At 41.6% G+C, this 14,394-nt stretch overlaps 1 protein-coding gene across 2 annotated transcripts in view; it reads right to left on the bottom strand.

The window, feature by feature from the left end:
- Nucleotides 1–14,394, bottom strand: part of RABEP1 (rabaptin, RAB GTPase binding effector protein 1) — a 115,052-nt gene that overhangs the window by 28,273 nt on the left and 72,385 nt on the right. For both annotated transcript variants that reach the window (XM_017850509.1, XM_017850510.1), the window contains 3 exons: nucleotides 9,885–10,020; nucleotides 6,161–6,339; nucleotides 2,188–2,319 (listed from right to left, as the gene is read on the bottom strand). In XM_017850509.1, the coding sequence (XP_017705998.1) occupies nucleotides 2,188–2,319; nucleotides 6,161–6,339; nucleotides 9,885–10,020 (447 nt within the window). The remainder of the gene's footprint in view (nucleotides 1–2,187; nucleotides 2,320–6,160; nucleotides 6,340–9,884; nucleotides 10,021–14,394) is intronic.

The raw sequence follows: 14,394 nt of genomic DNA, 5'->3' as shown, positions 1-14,394 counted from the left end.
AAAAAAAAAAAAAAAAAAAAAGAAAGAAACACATATGTTAACATATATATTATCTCTGGAAAAGAAAATAAGAAAAGCAAGAAAGAGATGTGTACCAAAATATTAGTTGTGACCTCTGGGTAGGATGATCTACCAGTTATTTTTATTTTGTATGGCGTTTCCGATACTTCCCAAATTTTCCATAATGAACATTTTGTGTAGAGAAAAGCTCATTATAAGCATCAGGTTAAAGAAAATGTGAGGTCTACAAATTTCAAATATCTTTAGCCATAAATCTAACTCTCTAAAGCATCTGAGATTAACATTGTTGTGTGAGACAGGGTCTCACTGTCATCCATGCTGGAGTGCAGTGGCAAAATCTCAGCTCACTGCAACCTCCACCTCCTGGGTTCAAACGATTCTCATGCCTCAGTCACCTGAGTAGCTGGGATTACAGACATACACAACCTCACCCAGCTAATCTGTGTATTTTTAGTAGAGATAGGGTTTCACCATGTTAGCCAGCTTCAGATTAACTCTAAACCAAGAGCTGTGTCATTATTCTCAATAAAAAACAATTATATTCAACATTCAAATTGCAAAACACGAGCTCTGAAAGTCTACAGATCATTAAGAGAGAATCAAAATAAAATACTTCTCTGTAAATCACAACAAATGTCCCTTGTTTCCCGTTTCCCCGCTTTTCAGACATTCCTGGATAGATTACTGCATGATGAAAACACTACGTAATCGTTGGCTGTACCCAAAACTTGAGACATTCTCTTGGGAGTCTGAATATTTTTTAAATGCACAGTAGAATTAGACCAAGTGGTTCCCAGTCTATGTCCCAGAACAAAGAATGAACAAAACAACTACAATCTACAGCACTTTGCAGTGTCTACGAAAATTTTTTTTCAGTTTTTCTTAAACCTCAAACAATCCCTAAGCATGGGCATAGAAACCACCAGGAGGGAGATTACGTATGGCTCAAAGTAAATCTGCAGGGTAAACAGAAGCAGGATACCCCTGAAAGTAAAGAAAAGATCCGTATCCAATTTAACTGCAATTCATTCACCAGGCCAGGAAAGGAGGTGCGGCAGGGAGTGAGTGTGATTCTAAGCCGCAGGGACAGGGCAGTGAGCGCGAACAGTAAGTGCACAGGTCTGGCTACAGAGAAGTGGAGAGCAGTGAATGAGGCCGGAAGGGCCATTTAACTGTGAACGCCCTTGTATGCCACGCTAGGGATCTTGGGGGATTTTCGTTTTCATCCTCAAGGCAATAAGAGAAGCATTTCCTTCACTGATAACAAGATAACCAGCACGAGCTTTGAAAGATGAGCAGAAGGATTTCAATACTCAGAAAGGCAATGGGAGGAAAGTACTCCAAATGAAGGCAGCAACAGACCAGGGGGGAATACAGCCCAAGATGACAACCAACATGGCTAAAATGTAATCCAGATGATGAAGGGCCTTACCTGTCCGAGTGAAGAATGTGTACTTAATTATACAGGTAACAGGAGTCAATGGTAGTTATTGAGTAGGGGAGTGGCCTGACTGCAGCTGCACTTAAGAAAATGAATTTGACAGTAATGCTGAGGGTGCGATGGAATGGGACAGGTTGAGACAGGAAACCCAATGAGAAGGCCCTTGCCACACTGTGGGTGAGAGGTGCCAAGGCCACAGAACACCTAACACTTCCAGGTCCCTCTACTCTACCCATTCCTAGTACCTGAAACGTTTTACCCTGTGGTGTTGCAATCTGCCACACCTCACCCACTGCCATCAGGGATGAAAACCTAATAGTGGTTAATACTCATATATATGCTACAGGGAGTTAAGCATTTCAGCACTTTAGATAATCTCTTTTAAACAAAAAAGACAAGTATTAGCAATATGTACTATTCACATCAAAAAAGATTTTGTAGACATTATTTAAAGGTTTATTTTAATGCATTAAATTTGGAAAATACTGGGAAAAAGAACATCTAATTATTTCAGACAGTGAATGAAGCTACAACATGTTTCAAACAGTGCTACCTATAATGCCATAAAAACAACTGAAAATAAATACTGTCATTTTTATCTTTCACTTAGTTAGATAAAATGAACTTCTCACTTCTCATATGGACAATGTAATTAACTGATGTATGAGTAAGCTAAAATTGTTGACATTGTGTATATAATGACTTTAATTATAGACTCACTATACCTCTTCATTTGATAACTGGGCTGAAGATTCTTCTTGAGTTAAAGCACACACTACTGGTATTTTTATTTCTTCCTCAGCATCTGTTTTTTTGTGATCCTTTCTCTTATTGAGTCTCTGTTGTTCATCATCCTCCTAAAAGTTAGGAAGAAAAAAACATATATATGACCCAAGTAACCTACTTAATAAGTGACATAGTTCCTTAACCATTCAAAACAAATAAGAAAGAACAGAGCATTATGATACAAGAAAACTGGACACTTACACTTCTTTGTTTGTAATCCCATATAAGGGCCTCTGGAAATGACAAAATATTTTAATACTATAAGCACAAACTAAGAACCCTGGTATAAAGAAGAAATCAGGAAGCAGCTTCCAAGAAAAGTATACTGCATAAAGTAAGCCAAAACAAAAGAAAGCAAAACCGACTCTTCAAATGATCCACACACAAAAAATTTTTTTACACAGAACATTCCTTGTGATTACTGTAGAAAATAAATACGAAAAAGTCTGTTTTTGAGACAAGGTCTTGCTCTGACACTCAGGCTGGAATGCAGTGGTGCAAACATGGTTCACTGCAGCCTCAATCTCCTGGGCTCAAGCAGTTCACCCACCTCATCCTCTTGTATAGCTGGGATCATAGGCATGTGCCATCACAACTGTCTAATTTTTTTATTTTTTGTAGAGACAGGGTTTCACTTTGTTGCCAAGGCTGGTCTTGAACTCCTGGACTCAAGCAATCCTCCTGCCTCAGCTTCTCGTGTAGCCAGGATCACAGGCATGCACCACCATGCCTGGCTAATTTTTTGGTTTTTTTGTATAGATGGGGTCTCACACTGTTGTCCTGGCTGGTCTCAAACTCCCAGGCTCAAGCGATCCTCCCACCTTGGCCTCTCAAAGCGTTGGGAATACAGGCATGAGACACCACACCCCTCCCAAAAAACGTTTTTATAATGTTACACATCCATTAGAAACATTAACAAATGTATATGAATACAAAAGGAATGATTAAAGTTGATACAATAATTCACTCAACAAAGATGAGTGAGATACCTTATACCTTCAGTGTACCCTAAAACAGCCTAGTGAGGAGAGACAAACACTTACAAGTATGTACAAGGTTATAAAGAAGGAGGAAAAACAATGACTGATTTCATCTGAAGGAACCAGCAAAGGGGGCCCAAAGGAGGTAACACTTCAGCTGAACCTTGAAAGATAAGTAAGGTAAGTTTGCCGGTTGCATGAGAAGAGACAATTAAGGGTTCCAGGGAGAAAGGAAGCACATACAAAAGACAGAAACGTGGAAAAGCAGGCCTGTGGGGGAATTCTGTGTAATTTTATATGGATGAAAAATAGGCAGGCACAGAAGTAAAAGACACGGAGACAGAGGTGGTGAGTAAGCACTTAAGACTCTGGAATCAGAGACTGTTCAAGCCTCAGATGGGTCATACATAACCTCTCAGCCTGTTTACTATTCCAGAACACGGGAACTGTATAACTGTAGTCCCTACCACTTACGGAGAGTTTTTTTTTTTTTTTTATAAGCACTTGAGATAAAGATTTATACATAAAGCCTTAGCACAATGCTAGTACATAGTAAGAGCTCAATAAATGTTCAAAAGTTTTAAATGATCATCTTAGTAAAGTTTAGACTCTTTTTGTTTTTTTTGAGACAGAGTCTCGCTCTGTCACCCAGGCTGGAGGGCAGGATGCAATCTCAGCTCACTGCAACCTCCGCCTCCCAGGTTTAAGTGATTCTCCTGCCTCAGCTTCCCAAGTAGCTGGGACTACAGACACGCGCCACCACACCCGGCTAATTTTTGTATTTTTAGTAGAGACAGGGTTTTGCCACGTTGACCAGGCTGGTCTCAAACTCCTTACCTGAGGTGATCCACCCACCTTGGACTCCCAAAGTGCTAGGATTACAGATGTGAGCCACCGCACCCGGTCACATTTAGACTCTTTTAAAGGGCAGCAGGGGAGGCAGGATAAGATCTGTACTTTAGAATCTAAATCCTTATGTCAGGGGGTCGTGGTGGCTCACGCCTGTAATCCCAGTACTTTGGGAGGCCGAGACAGGCAGATCACTTGAGGTCAGGAGTTTGAGACCAGCCTGGGCAACATGGTGAAACACTGTCTCTACTAAAAATACAAAAATTAGCCAGGCGTGGTGGCGCACACCTGTAGTCCCAGCTACTTGGGCAGCTGAGACAGAAGAATCGCTTGAGCCCAGGAGGCAGAGGTTGCAGTGAGCCAAGATTGTGCCACTGCACTCCAGCCTGGGTGACTGGAGTGAAACCCTGTCTCAAAAAAAAAAAAAAAAATCCTTACGTTGGCTTTGACTACATGCAAGACGAATGAGTCCAAATTAAGACACAAAAAGGAAATTTAAAAAAGAAGAAACTTTGCAAAACAAAATCTAACGTAAGTCACATAAAGCAATTTGAAATGTTTGACAAGATACTTAGAAAGGCAGGGAACACTTTTACACAGCTATCCTAGGGAAATATCTGCACACATACACAATATGGTCAAGGATTTCACTGCAACATTATTTGAGATGACAAGAAAAGGGGGACCACCTAGATGCCCACTACAAGGAGAAAGGGTAAATCAATATGGTGCATCCATGCTACAGTCAAGAGCAAAATACAACGTTGATATGAAAAAATATCCAGGATAATGCATATGGGAAATATATACACTTTTTTTTGAGACAAGATCTTGCTTTGTTATGGGAAATATATACACTTTTTTTTGAGACAAGATCTTGCTTTGTAACCCACAGTTGAAGTGCAGTGGTGTGATCATAGCTCACTGCAGCCTCTGCCTCCAGGATCATGTGATCCTCCCACCTCAGCCTCCCAAGTAGCTGGAACTACAGGCACATGCCACCATGCCCAGCTATTTTTTTTATTTTTTTATTTTTTGTAGAAACAGTCTCACTATATGGCCCAGGCTGGTCTTGACCTCTTGGGCTCAAGCGATCCTCCCGCCTCAGCCTCCCAAAGTGTTGGGATTACAGACGTGAACCACCATGCCCTGCCCAGAAAAAATACTTATAGTATAACCATAGTTGTATAAGAGGAAAACTATACCCTAAATGTGTATCATGAACACACAGAACTGGTTTAGAAGACTCTCTACCAAATGGTACAACAATCTTCTGACAAGGGGAGGTGTGGGAGATGTTAAGGAAGATTTTTCACTTGATCACTTCATATTTATTTTTTCGCTGTATTTAAAACAAAAAAATTATGATAATGTGTAAATATATATATATATATATAATTCATGCAATTTAAATAACTAAAAGATAAGGAGAAAACAGGAACCTAAATATGCAGCGCTCTGAACACCTGCCACCTCCTATTACTCAGCCTCTCCATTCATATCATGTCACCTAGTAGAGCTTTTAGAGCAGGGTGTCCAATCTTTTGGCTTCCCTGGGCCACACTGAAGAAGAACTGTTTTGGCTACACACAAAATACACTAACACTAACGACAGCTGATGAGCTAAAACAAACAAACAAACAAAAAAAGATTGCAAAAGAAATCTCATAATGTTTTAAGAAAGTTTACAAGTTTCTGTTGGGTTGCATTCAAAGCCAAGGGCTGCAGGTTGGACAAGCTTGTTTTACAGCAATGTCCCCCAAGACTTGGCCTGGGCTGCTAAAACCCAGGAGCACTGGAAGAACTGGTCAGCAGGGGAGAGAAAGATTTTCTCCGAAGTATGCACTGCTGCATCCTGCAGTCACTGAAGATCATTTCTAAATCAGTTTCCCCACCCCCTAGAGGAGGCCATTTCTAAAGATGAAAAACAAAGCCCCTCAAATGTAGCTGTTATGTTTTTAAAAGTGGCATAGATCACCTTGTTGCAGCTTAAGTCAGTCTCTAATACACATAAGGTAATGCAATCCCATGTGGTGGGGGACACTACTGACAAGGCACATCAGTCCTCAAAACTTCTATTCACCTGATCTTTCTTCTTCAGTTCTTCAACTTGTCGGAGCTGTTCTGAAGTTAGCACAATCTCCATTCGCTGCATGTCTCTCATCAGTAAACGCTGAGATTCCAGAAACTGGTCATTGGCCTTCTGCCACGTATGCTTTAACTGGTTGTGTTGCTGTCGCTCTTGCTCCAAGAGATGGCAAACTGTTTAGGAACCCCCCACCACAAATCAAAAACACTGAATTTTAATGTAGGCAATTTCTTTAGCACAGGGCTCCTAGCCCAGGTCTGACCAATGGTCCACATCTCTAGGATTCTATTCTTAGCTGGACCAAGGGGCAACCTATCCCCACACCATCTCTTTAAAGCAGAGTCTCCCAAAGTGGACTCCTAGGAACACAGCAAAGAAAGATTTCGGTGCTTAGTAAAGTCTTAGAAACTTCAGGTTAAAGGGAGAAATTTATTATTATTATTTTGCAAAGGCTCCTCCATAATTAAATACATTTTTAAAGATTTCTTTACTGCAGGACTTTGAACTCGGGGTCTTAATTATGTCTATGTTTTCTTGGAAGGTGATATATAATATAGCCTTTCCCAAATCTATTTGACAAAAGGAAAAAAAAAAAAAAACTTTTCACAGTACAACTCAAATAACAAGTATTCTAGGGAATATACTTTGGGAAACATTGCTCCAAAGGCCAAAGGTGGACTAAACACTCCTAATTGTGTTTAATACATTCTGATAAATCTGTTATCCAGAAATCCTCATTGGGTCCGGTTAATATACACTTCTTATGACAGGTCAAGGAATCTTTGTAAAATGTATGTGTTGTTGATACTCATCAGCTCAGCCATCTTCTACTGAAAAGAGAGGAGGTAGCATGATCTATCCACCCATCTACCACGTCAGAAACCTGAGACAGCTCATACTTCTGACTTTTCCTCACCCCAACATATTCAGCTATGACAGAGACCTGCTAATTCGGCCTCCTCTGCAATATGATACATCTATCTTCTGGCTTCTGCCTTAGATCAGCGCTTATGACTTAAACAACTACAACAGAGGCCCCTTTTTTATTCTTCTGCCCTCAGTCTTGCCCTCCCTATTCTATTTACCACAGTGCTGTTAGACTGAACTTTCTAAAATGCAAAACGAGTATTACCACTCTCCAGTCAAAAACCCTTCATTGAACCCAGACACAAAAAGGCACATATTATAAAATCCCATTCACATCAAAGTCCAGAACAGGCAAGTCCACAGAGATAGAAAGGAGATTAGTGGTTGCCAAGGGCTGGGGGTAAGACATAGGAAGTGACGGTAAATGGGTACAGGATTTCTTTTTAAGGTAATGAAAATGTTTTGGAAGTAGACAGTGGTGATGGGGCACAATTTTGTGAATATATTAAAAACTACTGAATTGTATACTTTAACGAGTGAACTTTATGGCATGCAAATTTTATCTTAATAAAACTATTATTTCAGAGAAAATAGGCCGGGCGCAGTGGCTCATGCCTGTAATCCCACCACTTTGGGAGGCCAAGGTGGGCGGATCATGAGGTCAGGAGATCAAGACCATCCTGGCTAACACAGTGAAACCCCATCTCTACTAAAAATACAAAAAAATTAGCCGGGCGTGGTGGCGGGCACCTGTAGTTCCAGCTACTTGGGAGGCTGAGGCAAGAGAATGGCATGAACCCAGGAGGCAGGGCTTGCAGTGAGCCGAGATCGTGCCACTGCACTCCAGCCTGGGTGACAAGGGCAAGACGCTATCTCAAAAAAAAAAAAAAACCAGAGAAAATAAAAAAACCTTCAGAGGCTCCGAACTGCCCAGATGATCAAGTCCAATATTCTTAGCATAAAACCTCTATGTACTGGTCTGTTTCTAATGCTCCAATCTCACATTTTGCCCATTGCCTCTTGTATTCTAATTGTGCTGAACTGCTTTTCTTAGACTTCCTTACCTAACTGCATCACATGCAAATGACCGTGAATGCCACGCTTCTCTCTGACTACCAGACAAGCACCTACCCACCTTCCAAAACTCCACTTAAGGACAACTTCTTTTAAGAAGCCTATCTGGGCCGGGCGTGGTAGCTCACACCTGTCATCCCAGCACTTTGGGAGGCCGAGGCAGGTGGATCACCTGAGGTCGGGAGTTCGAGACCAGCCTGACCAACATGGAGAAACACCCCATCTCTACTAAAAATACAAAATTAGCCAGGCGTGGTGGCACATCCTGTAATCCCAGCTACTCGGGAGGGTGAAGCAGGAGAATCACTTGAACCCAGGAGGTGGAGGTTGCGGTGAGCTGAGGTCGCACCACTGCACTCCAGCCTGGGCGACAAGAACGAACCTCCATCTCAAAAAAAAGACTCTATTTTTTGTTGTGAGTTTTTCAGTATGGAAATTAATCCATGTCCTTCCTCATTTTAATTAACCTTCTCAGGTCAGGTACTTTTCTTTTTTTTTTTGAGACGGAGTCTCGCTCTGTCACTCAGGCTGGATGGAGTGCAGTGGCGGGATCTCAGCTCACTGCAAGCTCCGCCACCCGGGTTCACGCCATTCTCCTGCCTCAGTCTCCCAAGTAGCTGGGACTACAGGCGCCAGCCACCTCGCCCAGCTAGTTTTTTGTCTTTTTTAGCAGAGACGGGGTTTCACCGTGTTAGCCGGATGGTCTCAATCTCCCGACCTCGTGATCCGCCCATCTCGGCCTCCCAAAGTGCTGGGATTACAGGCTTGAACCACCGCGCCCGGCCAACCTTCTCAGGTACTTTTCAAGGGTTATTAGGAAGGTTTGGTAGTCTCAATAATTTACATTATTTCTGGCAGTGTTAGAGGGACATAGTTTAAACTGAACTAGTTATTTTGGACACCTTTAAGAATATGAGTGTCTTTTTATTGCAACAGCACACTTGGAAACTGTTTCCTGAAGGCCAAAACTTGACTCAAAAGTTTGGGTTATTTTCATAATATTTTAGTGGGGAAAGAATGTGCCCCTGGAAAACAGAGTCAATTTCTGTATCACTCTGCTACCAGACTAGTGAAATCAAAACTGTCCCTTAAAAACAGGACAGTACTTGAGGCCTCCAGAATACACTCTCTGCCCTTCCCAATTTTCACTTTTGCTAATACACCTCCATCAAAATGAGTGTGGGGGGAAAAGTAGTTTAAGCAGAAATTCCCAGCTTTATTATCTTTCTGCCCAAAGCTCATGCCTGGTGAAGTTGTGTTTTTTGTTTTTTTTTTTTTTTTTTTTTTTTGAGATGAAGTCTCACTCTGTCACCCAAGCCAGAGTGCAGTGGTGTGAGCTCGGCTCACTGCAACCTCTGCCTCTTGTGTTCAAGTGATTCTCATGCCTCAATCTCCCGAGTAGCTGGGATAATAGGTACGCATCACCACACCTGGTTAATTTTTGTTTTCTCAGTAGAGACAGGTTTTCGCCATGTTGGCCAGGCTGGTCTCGAACTCCTGACCTCAAGTGATCTGCCCGCCTTGGCCTCCCAAAATGCTGGAATTATAGGAGTGAGCCACTGCATCTGGCTGCCTTATAAAGTTATTACTGAGGTCATGAAGGAAAATCCATAATTTCAGGTTTGCATGAGTACATTTAAACCAACTACAAGGCTTAAATTGAATCACTAACATGTTGCATTGTTATTTTAAGATTTGTCATTGTTATTAGTCAACATCAATTTAACTTATATGGTTCTTAGAGACAAAGATAAAAATATACAGAATATTTATTTACCTTCATGCAATTCTTTCCGCAGTTTCTCAGCATCTTCCTGTAGAACAGATTTCTGAGTATTCAAAACAGCTACATACATCTCTAGATCAGTCCTACAAGATTTCTCAGCTTCCAGATAATGATTCAGTTCTTTAACCTGAAAGAAGATGCAATTCCATTAAACTGAAATTTACAACAGTTTCTATCTTAGATACAAAATGATGGTAAGTTCTGGCTATGCCTTAAAAAAATTGACACTTTTACATCTACATTTTACATCTACATAAATTACCATTTATAATTTTTAATTATAAAATAATATAGAAAACTGGGAAAATAACATAATAGATGTCATCCATAATCATACCACCAGAATAAAATATACAATTGAGATTTCACATAACGGTTTTGTCCCTTGCTTTTCAAAAAGGTAGTTCCAATTTGTATTCCCACGGCAACATACGCATGTGTCTGTTTTAGCCATAACAGTAACACCAGGTATATTTTGCTTTTTCAAATCGGTAATCTCTAAGGACAAAAACGATACCATACACTTTTAAGTTTGCTTTCATTTCTGGTGCGGGAATTCCAAATGTAAATTTATACATTTAATGTATAAAGACATGTTCACAGATACATATACTTATGGAAGTGAAAAAGAGGAAATTATGATGGAACAAATAACTAGTCTCACATTGTAATGACTTAAAGGCAAATGCAGAATACTTTTTAAAATCACATCTTGCCCAGGCATGTTGGCTCATGCCTGTAATCCTAGCACTTTGGGAGGCAAAGGTGGGCAGAATGCTTGAGTTCAGGAGTTTGAGACCAGCCTGGGAAGCATGGAGAAACCCTGTTTCCAAAAAATAATAATAAAACCACATCTTTTAAAAAAGATGCTTTATTTGTTGATCAATTAAGTGTAATACTCAAAATAGTAACAATATAGTCTAACCAAAAAAAAATTTAATTCTTCCCCAGAAAATCAAGGATTATGTCACTTTAAGCTGTCACATAAACTGTCCATTCTAAATTCTAACCTTTCAGTTAACTCTCAACTTTTTCGAATGGTTATATCTAATATCACATTCAAAGTCCTTTGCATGCCCTTTATCTTCCCATTTCTTCAAACTTAAAATGGTTTCTCTGTTTTCAGTTATCTTTACTCCTAGGCCATCATGCAATAATAGTCAAAGATTTAAATGACTATTTAAGCAATCATTGAATGCTTCACTGAAGGCTGACAGTCCAGCACATGATAAGAACAAAGAATGGTAAAGTCACAACTATCGTGAAATGCTTTCTCTGACACCTGAAGACGGTGGTAATTCAGCTGATGGTAAGAGTCCATATGGCAGATTTAAAATGGTGGTATATAACCCACTAATTCTACCAGTTATTATTTTTTGGGATAAACATTTGGTTTAATTAATAATGAATTTCTAATATTTGAAAACTACTGAGCAGGACTCTGACTAACTTTGAATTACTTTGAGTTCCATACCCTGTAATGACCAAAAACAAAAACAAATGGACATCTACAAGAAGCCAGGTGACAAGGAGAGGGTGCACACCAACCACTGAAAGTTACCTATTCGGAAAAATGTACGTGGTATTAGGATCTATGCAGGAGAAAGTACAGAGAAGCAACAGGGGCCGTAAGAAACCAGAAACAGTCACCTGGGAGTACAATTTGACAACAGTGCCTTGAACGGAAGAGTTTCACATACACCAGTCGTCGGTGAATGCGACAAAATTCTCTGCAGCACTTACGACCCGGTTAGGGTAAAATGGTGTCCCACTTTGATTTACATTTCCCCAATTTCTAGTGTGGTTGAATGTTGAATATCTTTTCACATGCCTTGACTATTCTGGTTTCCTCTTTTGTTCAATGATTGCGCATACACTTTACCTGTTTCTTTTTTTTTTTTTTTTTTGAGATGGAGTTTCGCTCCGTCGCCCAGGCTGGAGGGCCGTGCCGCAATCTCAGCTCACTGCAACCTCAACCTCCAGCTCCTGGGTTCAAGCAATTCTCATGCCTCAGCCTCCCAAGTAGCTGGGATTACAGGTGTGTGCCACCTGGCTATACTTTACCTGTTTTTCTTTTTTCTTTTTTTTTGAGATGGAGTTTCGCTCCGTCGCCCAGGCTGGAGAGCAGTGGCGCAATCTCAGCTCACTGCAAGCTCCGCCTCCCGGGTTTGCGCCATTCTCCTGCCTCAGCCTCCCGAGTAGCTGGGACTACAGGCGCCCGCCACCTCGCCCGGCTAGTTTTTTGTATTTTTTAGTAGAGACGGGGTTTCACCGTGTTAGCCAGGATGGTCTCAATCTCCCGACGTCGTGATCCGCCCGTCTCAGCCTCCCAAAGTGCTGGGATTACAGGCTTGAGCCACCGCGCCCGGCCTCAAACTCCCAACTTCAAGTGATCTGCCCGCCTCGGCCTCCCAAAGTGCTGGGATTACAGGCGCGAGCCACCGCACTTGGCCACTTTACCTGTTTTTCTTCAGAATTATTTGTCACTTGTGGACTTGGCAATTTCGAGTGTCTCGCTCTGTTGCTCTGGCTGGAGTGCAGTGGCGCAACCTAGGCTCACTGCAGCCTCCATCTCCCGGGTTCAAGCAATTCTCGTGCCTCAGCCTCCCAAGTAGCTGGGACTACAGGCACCGGCCACCACGCCTGGCTAATTTTTTGTATTTTTAGCAGAGACAGGGTTTCTCCATGTTGCCCAGGCTGGTCTCAAACTCCTGGTCTCAAGCAATCTAAGTACTGGGATTACAGATGTAAGCCAGCGCATCCAGCCAACTTAGCAATTTTTTTATGATTTTGGATATTAATATTTTGTCAGTTAAGAGGTACTGATATCTTCTTATAGTCTGTAGCTTCTCTTTTCAACTTTTTGTATTAATAGTATCTTTTAACAAAGAACTTTATAATGTAGCTAAACTTGCCAGTTTTCCTTTCACAGTCAATATTTTTGTCTTAAGAAACCTTGGGGCCGGGCGCGGTGGCTCAAGCCTGTAATCCCAGCACTTTTGGAGGCCAAGGTGAGTGGATCACATGAGGTCAGAGGTTTGAGATCAGCGTGGCCAACATGACAAAACCCCGTTTCCACTAAAAATACAAAAATTAGCCAGGTGCAGTGGCCTAGGCCTGTAATCCCAGCTACTCGAGAGGCTGTGAGGCAGGAGAATTGCTTGAAACTGGGAGGCGGAGGTTGCAGTGAGCCAAGATTGTGCCACCGCACTTCAGCCTAGGCAACACAGCAAGATTGACTCAAAAAAAAAAAAAAGAAAAGAAATCTTTTTGAAGACAAAGTGGAGAGAGTGGGTCTACCTATCAGATAGTATGACTTGCAGTAAAGCTACTATAATTAAGATAGTTTGTTACAGGTTTAGGAATAAACCTGTCGCCCAGGCTGGAGTGCAGTGGCGCAAACTCGGCTCACTACAACTTCCACCTCCTGGGTTCAAGTGATTCTGGTGCCTCAGTCCCAAGTAGCTGGGACTCCAGGCAAGCACCACCATATCTGGCTAATTTTTGTATTTTTTGTAAAGAAAGAGTCTCACTATGTTGTGCTGGCTGGTCTTGAACTCCTAAGCTCAAGCAATCCGCCCACCTCAGCCTCCCCAAATGCTGGAATTACAGGCATGAGCCACCACACATGGCCAGATAATAACTTATGTATTATTATTATTATTATTATTATTATTATTATTATTGAGAGAGTTTCACTTGTTGCCCAGGCTGGAGTGCAATGGTGCGATCTTGGCTCCCTGCAACCTCCACCTCCCAGGTTCAAGTGGTTCTCCTGCCTCAGCCTCCCAAGTAGTTGGAATTACAGGCGGATGCCCGGCTAATTTTTGTCTGTTTAGTAGATGCAGGGTTTCTTTTTTTTTTGAGACAGAGTCTCGCTCTGTCACCCAGGCTGGAGTGCAGTGGCAGAATTTTGGCTCACTGCAAGCTCTGCCTCATGAGTTCATCCCATTCTCCTGCCTCAGCCTCCCAAGTAGCTGGGACTACAGGCACCCGCCACCACGCCCAGCTAATTTTTTGTATTTTTAGTAGAGACGGGGTTTCACCGTGTTAGCCAGGATGGTCTTGATCTCCTGACCTCATGATCCACCCACCTTGGCCTCCCAAAGTGCTGGCATGGCAGGCGTGAGAGACCGCACCCAGTCAAAAAAGGTATTTTTTAACAATCCATTCCTCCCCCACTGATTTGTAATGCCACCTGTCATATATCAAATTTACACATATATATAGGTCTATTTCTGGGCTGTTTTATTGATCCATCTGTTTATCCCTAAACCAGTAACAAACTATCTTAATTATAGTAGCTTTACTGAGGTCCTACTATCTGATAGGTAGGCCAAGTCTCCTCATCTTGTCTTCAAAATTTTGCTAAGTATATTTCTGTTCCTTTATTTCTCTATATGAAGTCTACTTCTAGAACTGAATTAATCAAGCTCCTTAGTAAACCCTGCTGAATTCTGAGTAAAATTTAAAATTTTGGGGATACAAATGGAGGGTTTTT

Source organism: Rhinopithecus bieti, unplaced genomic scaffold (assembly GCF_001698545.2).
Source record: "Rhinopithecus bieti isolate Rb0 unplaced genomic scaffold, ASM169854v2 scaffold_32008, whole genome shotgun sequence".
Classification (NCBI taxonomy): domain Eukaryota; kingdom Metazoa; phylum Chordata; class Mammalia; order Primates; family Cercopithecidae; genus Rhinopithecus; species Rhinopithecus bieti.
This window is presented reverse-complemented; position numbering and strand designations above follow the sequence as displayed.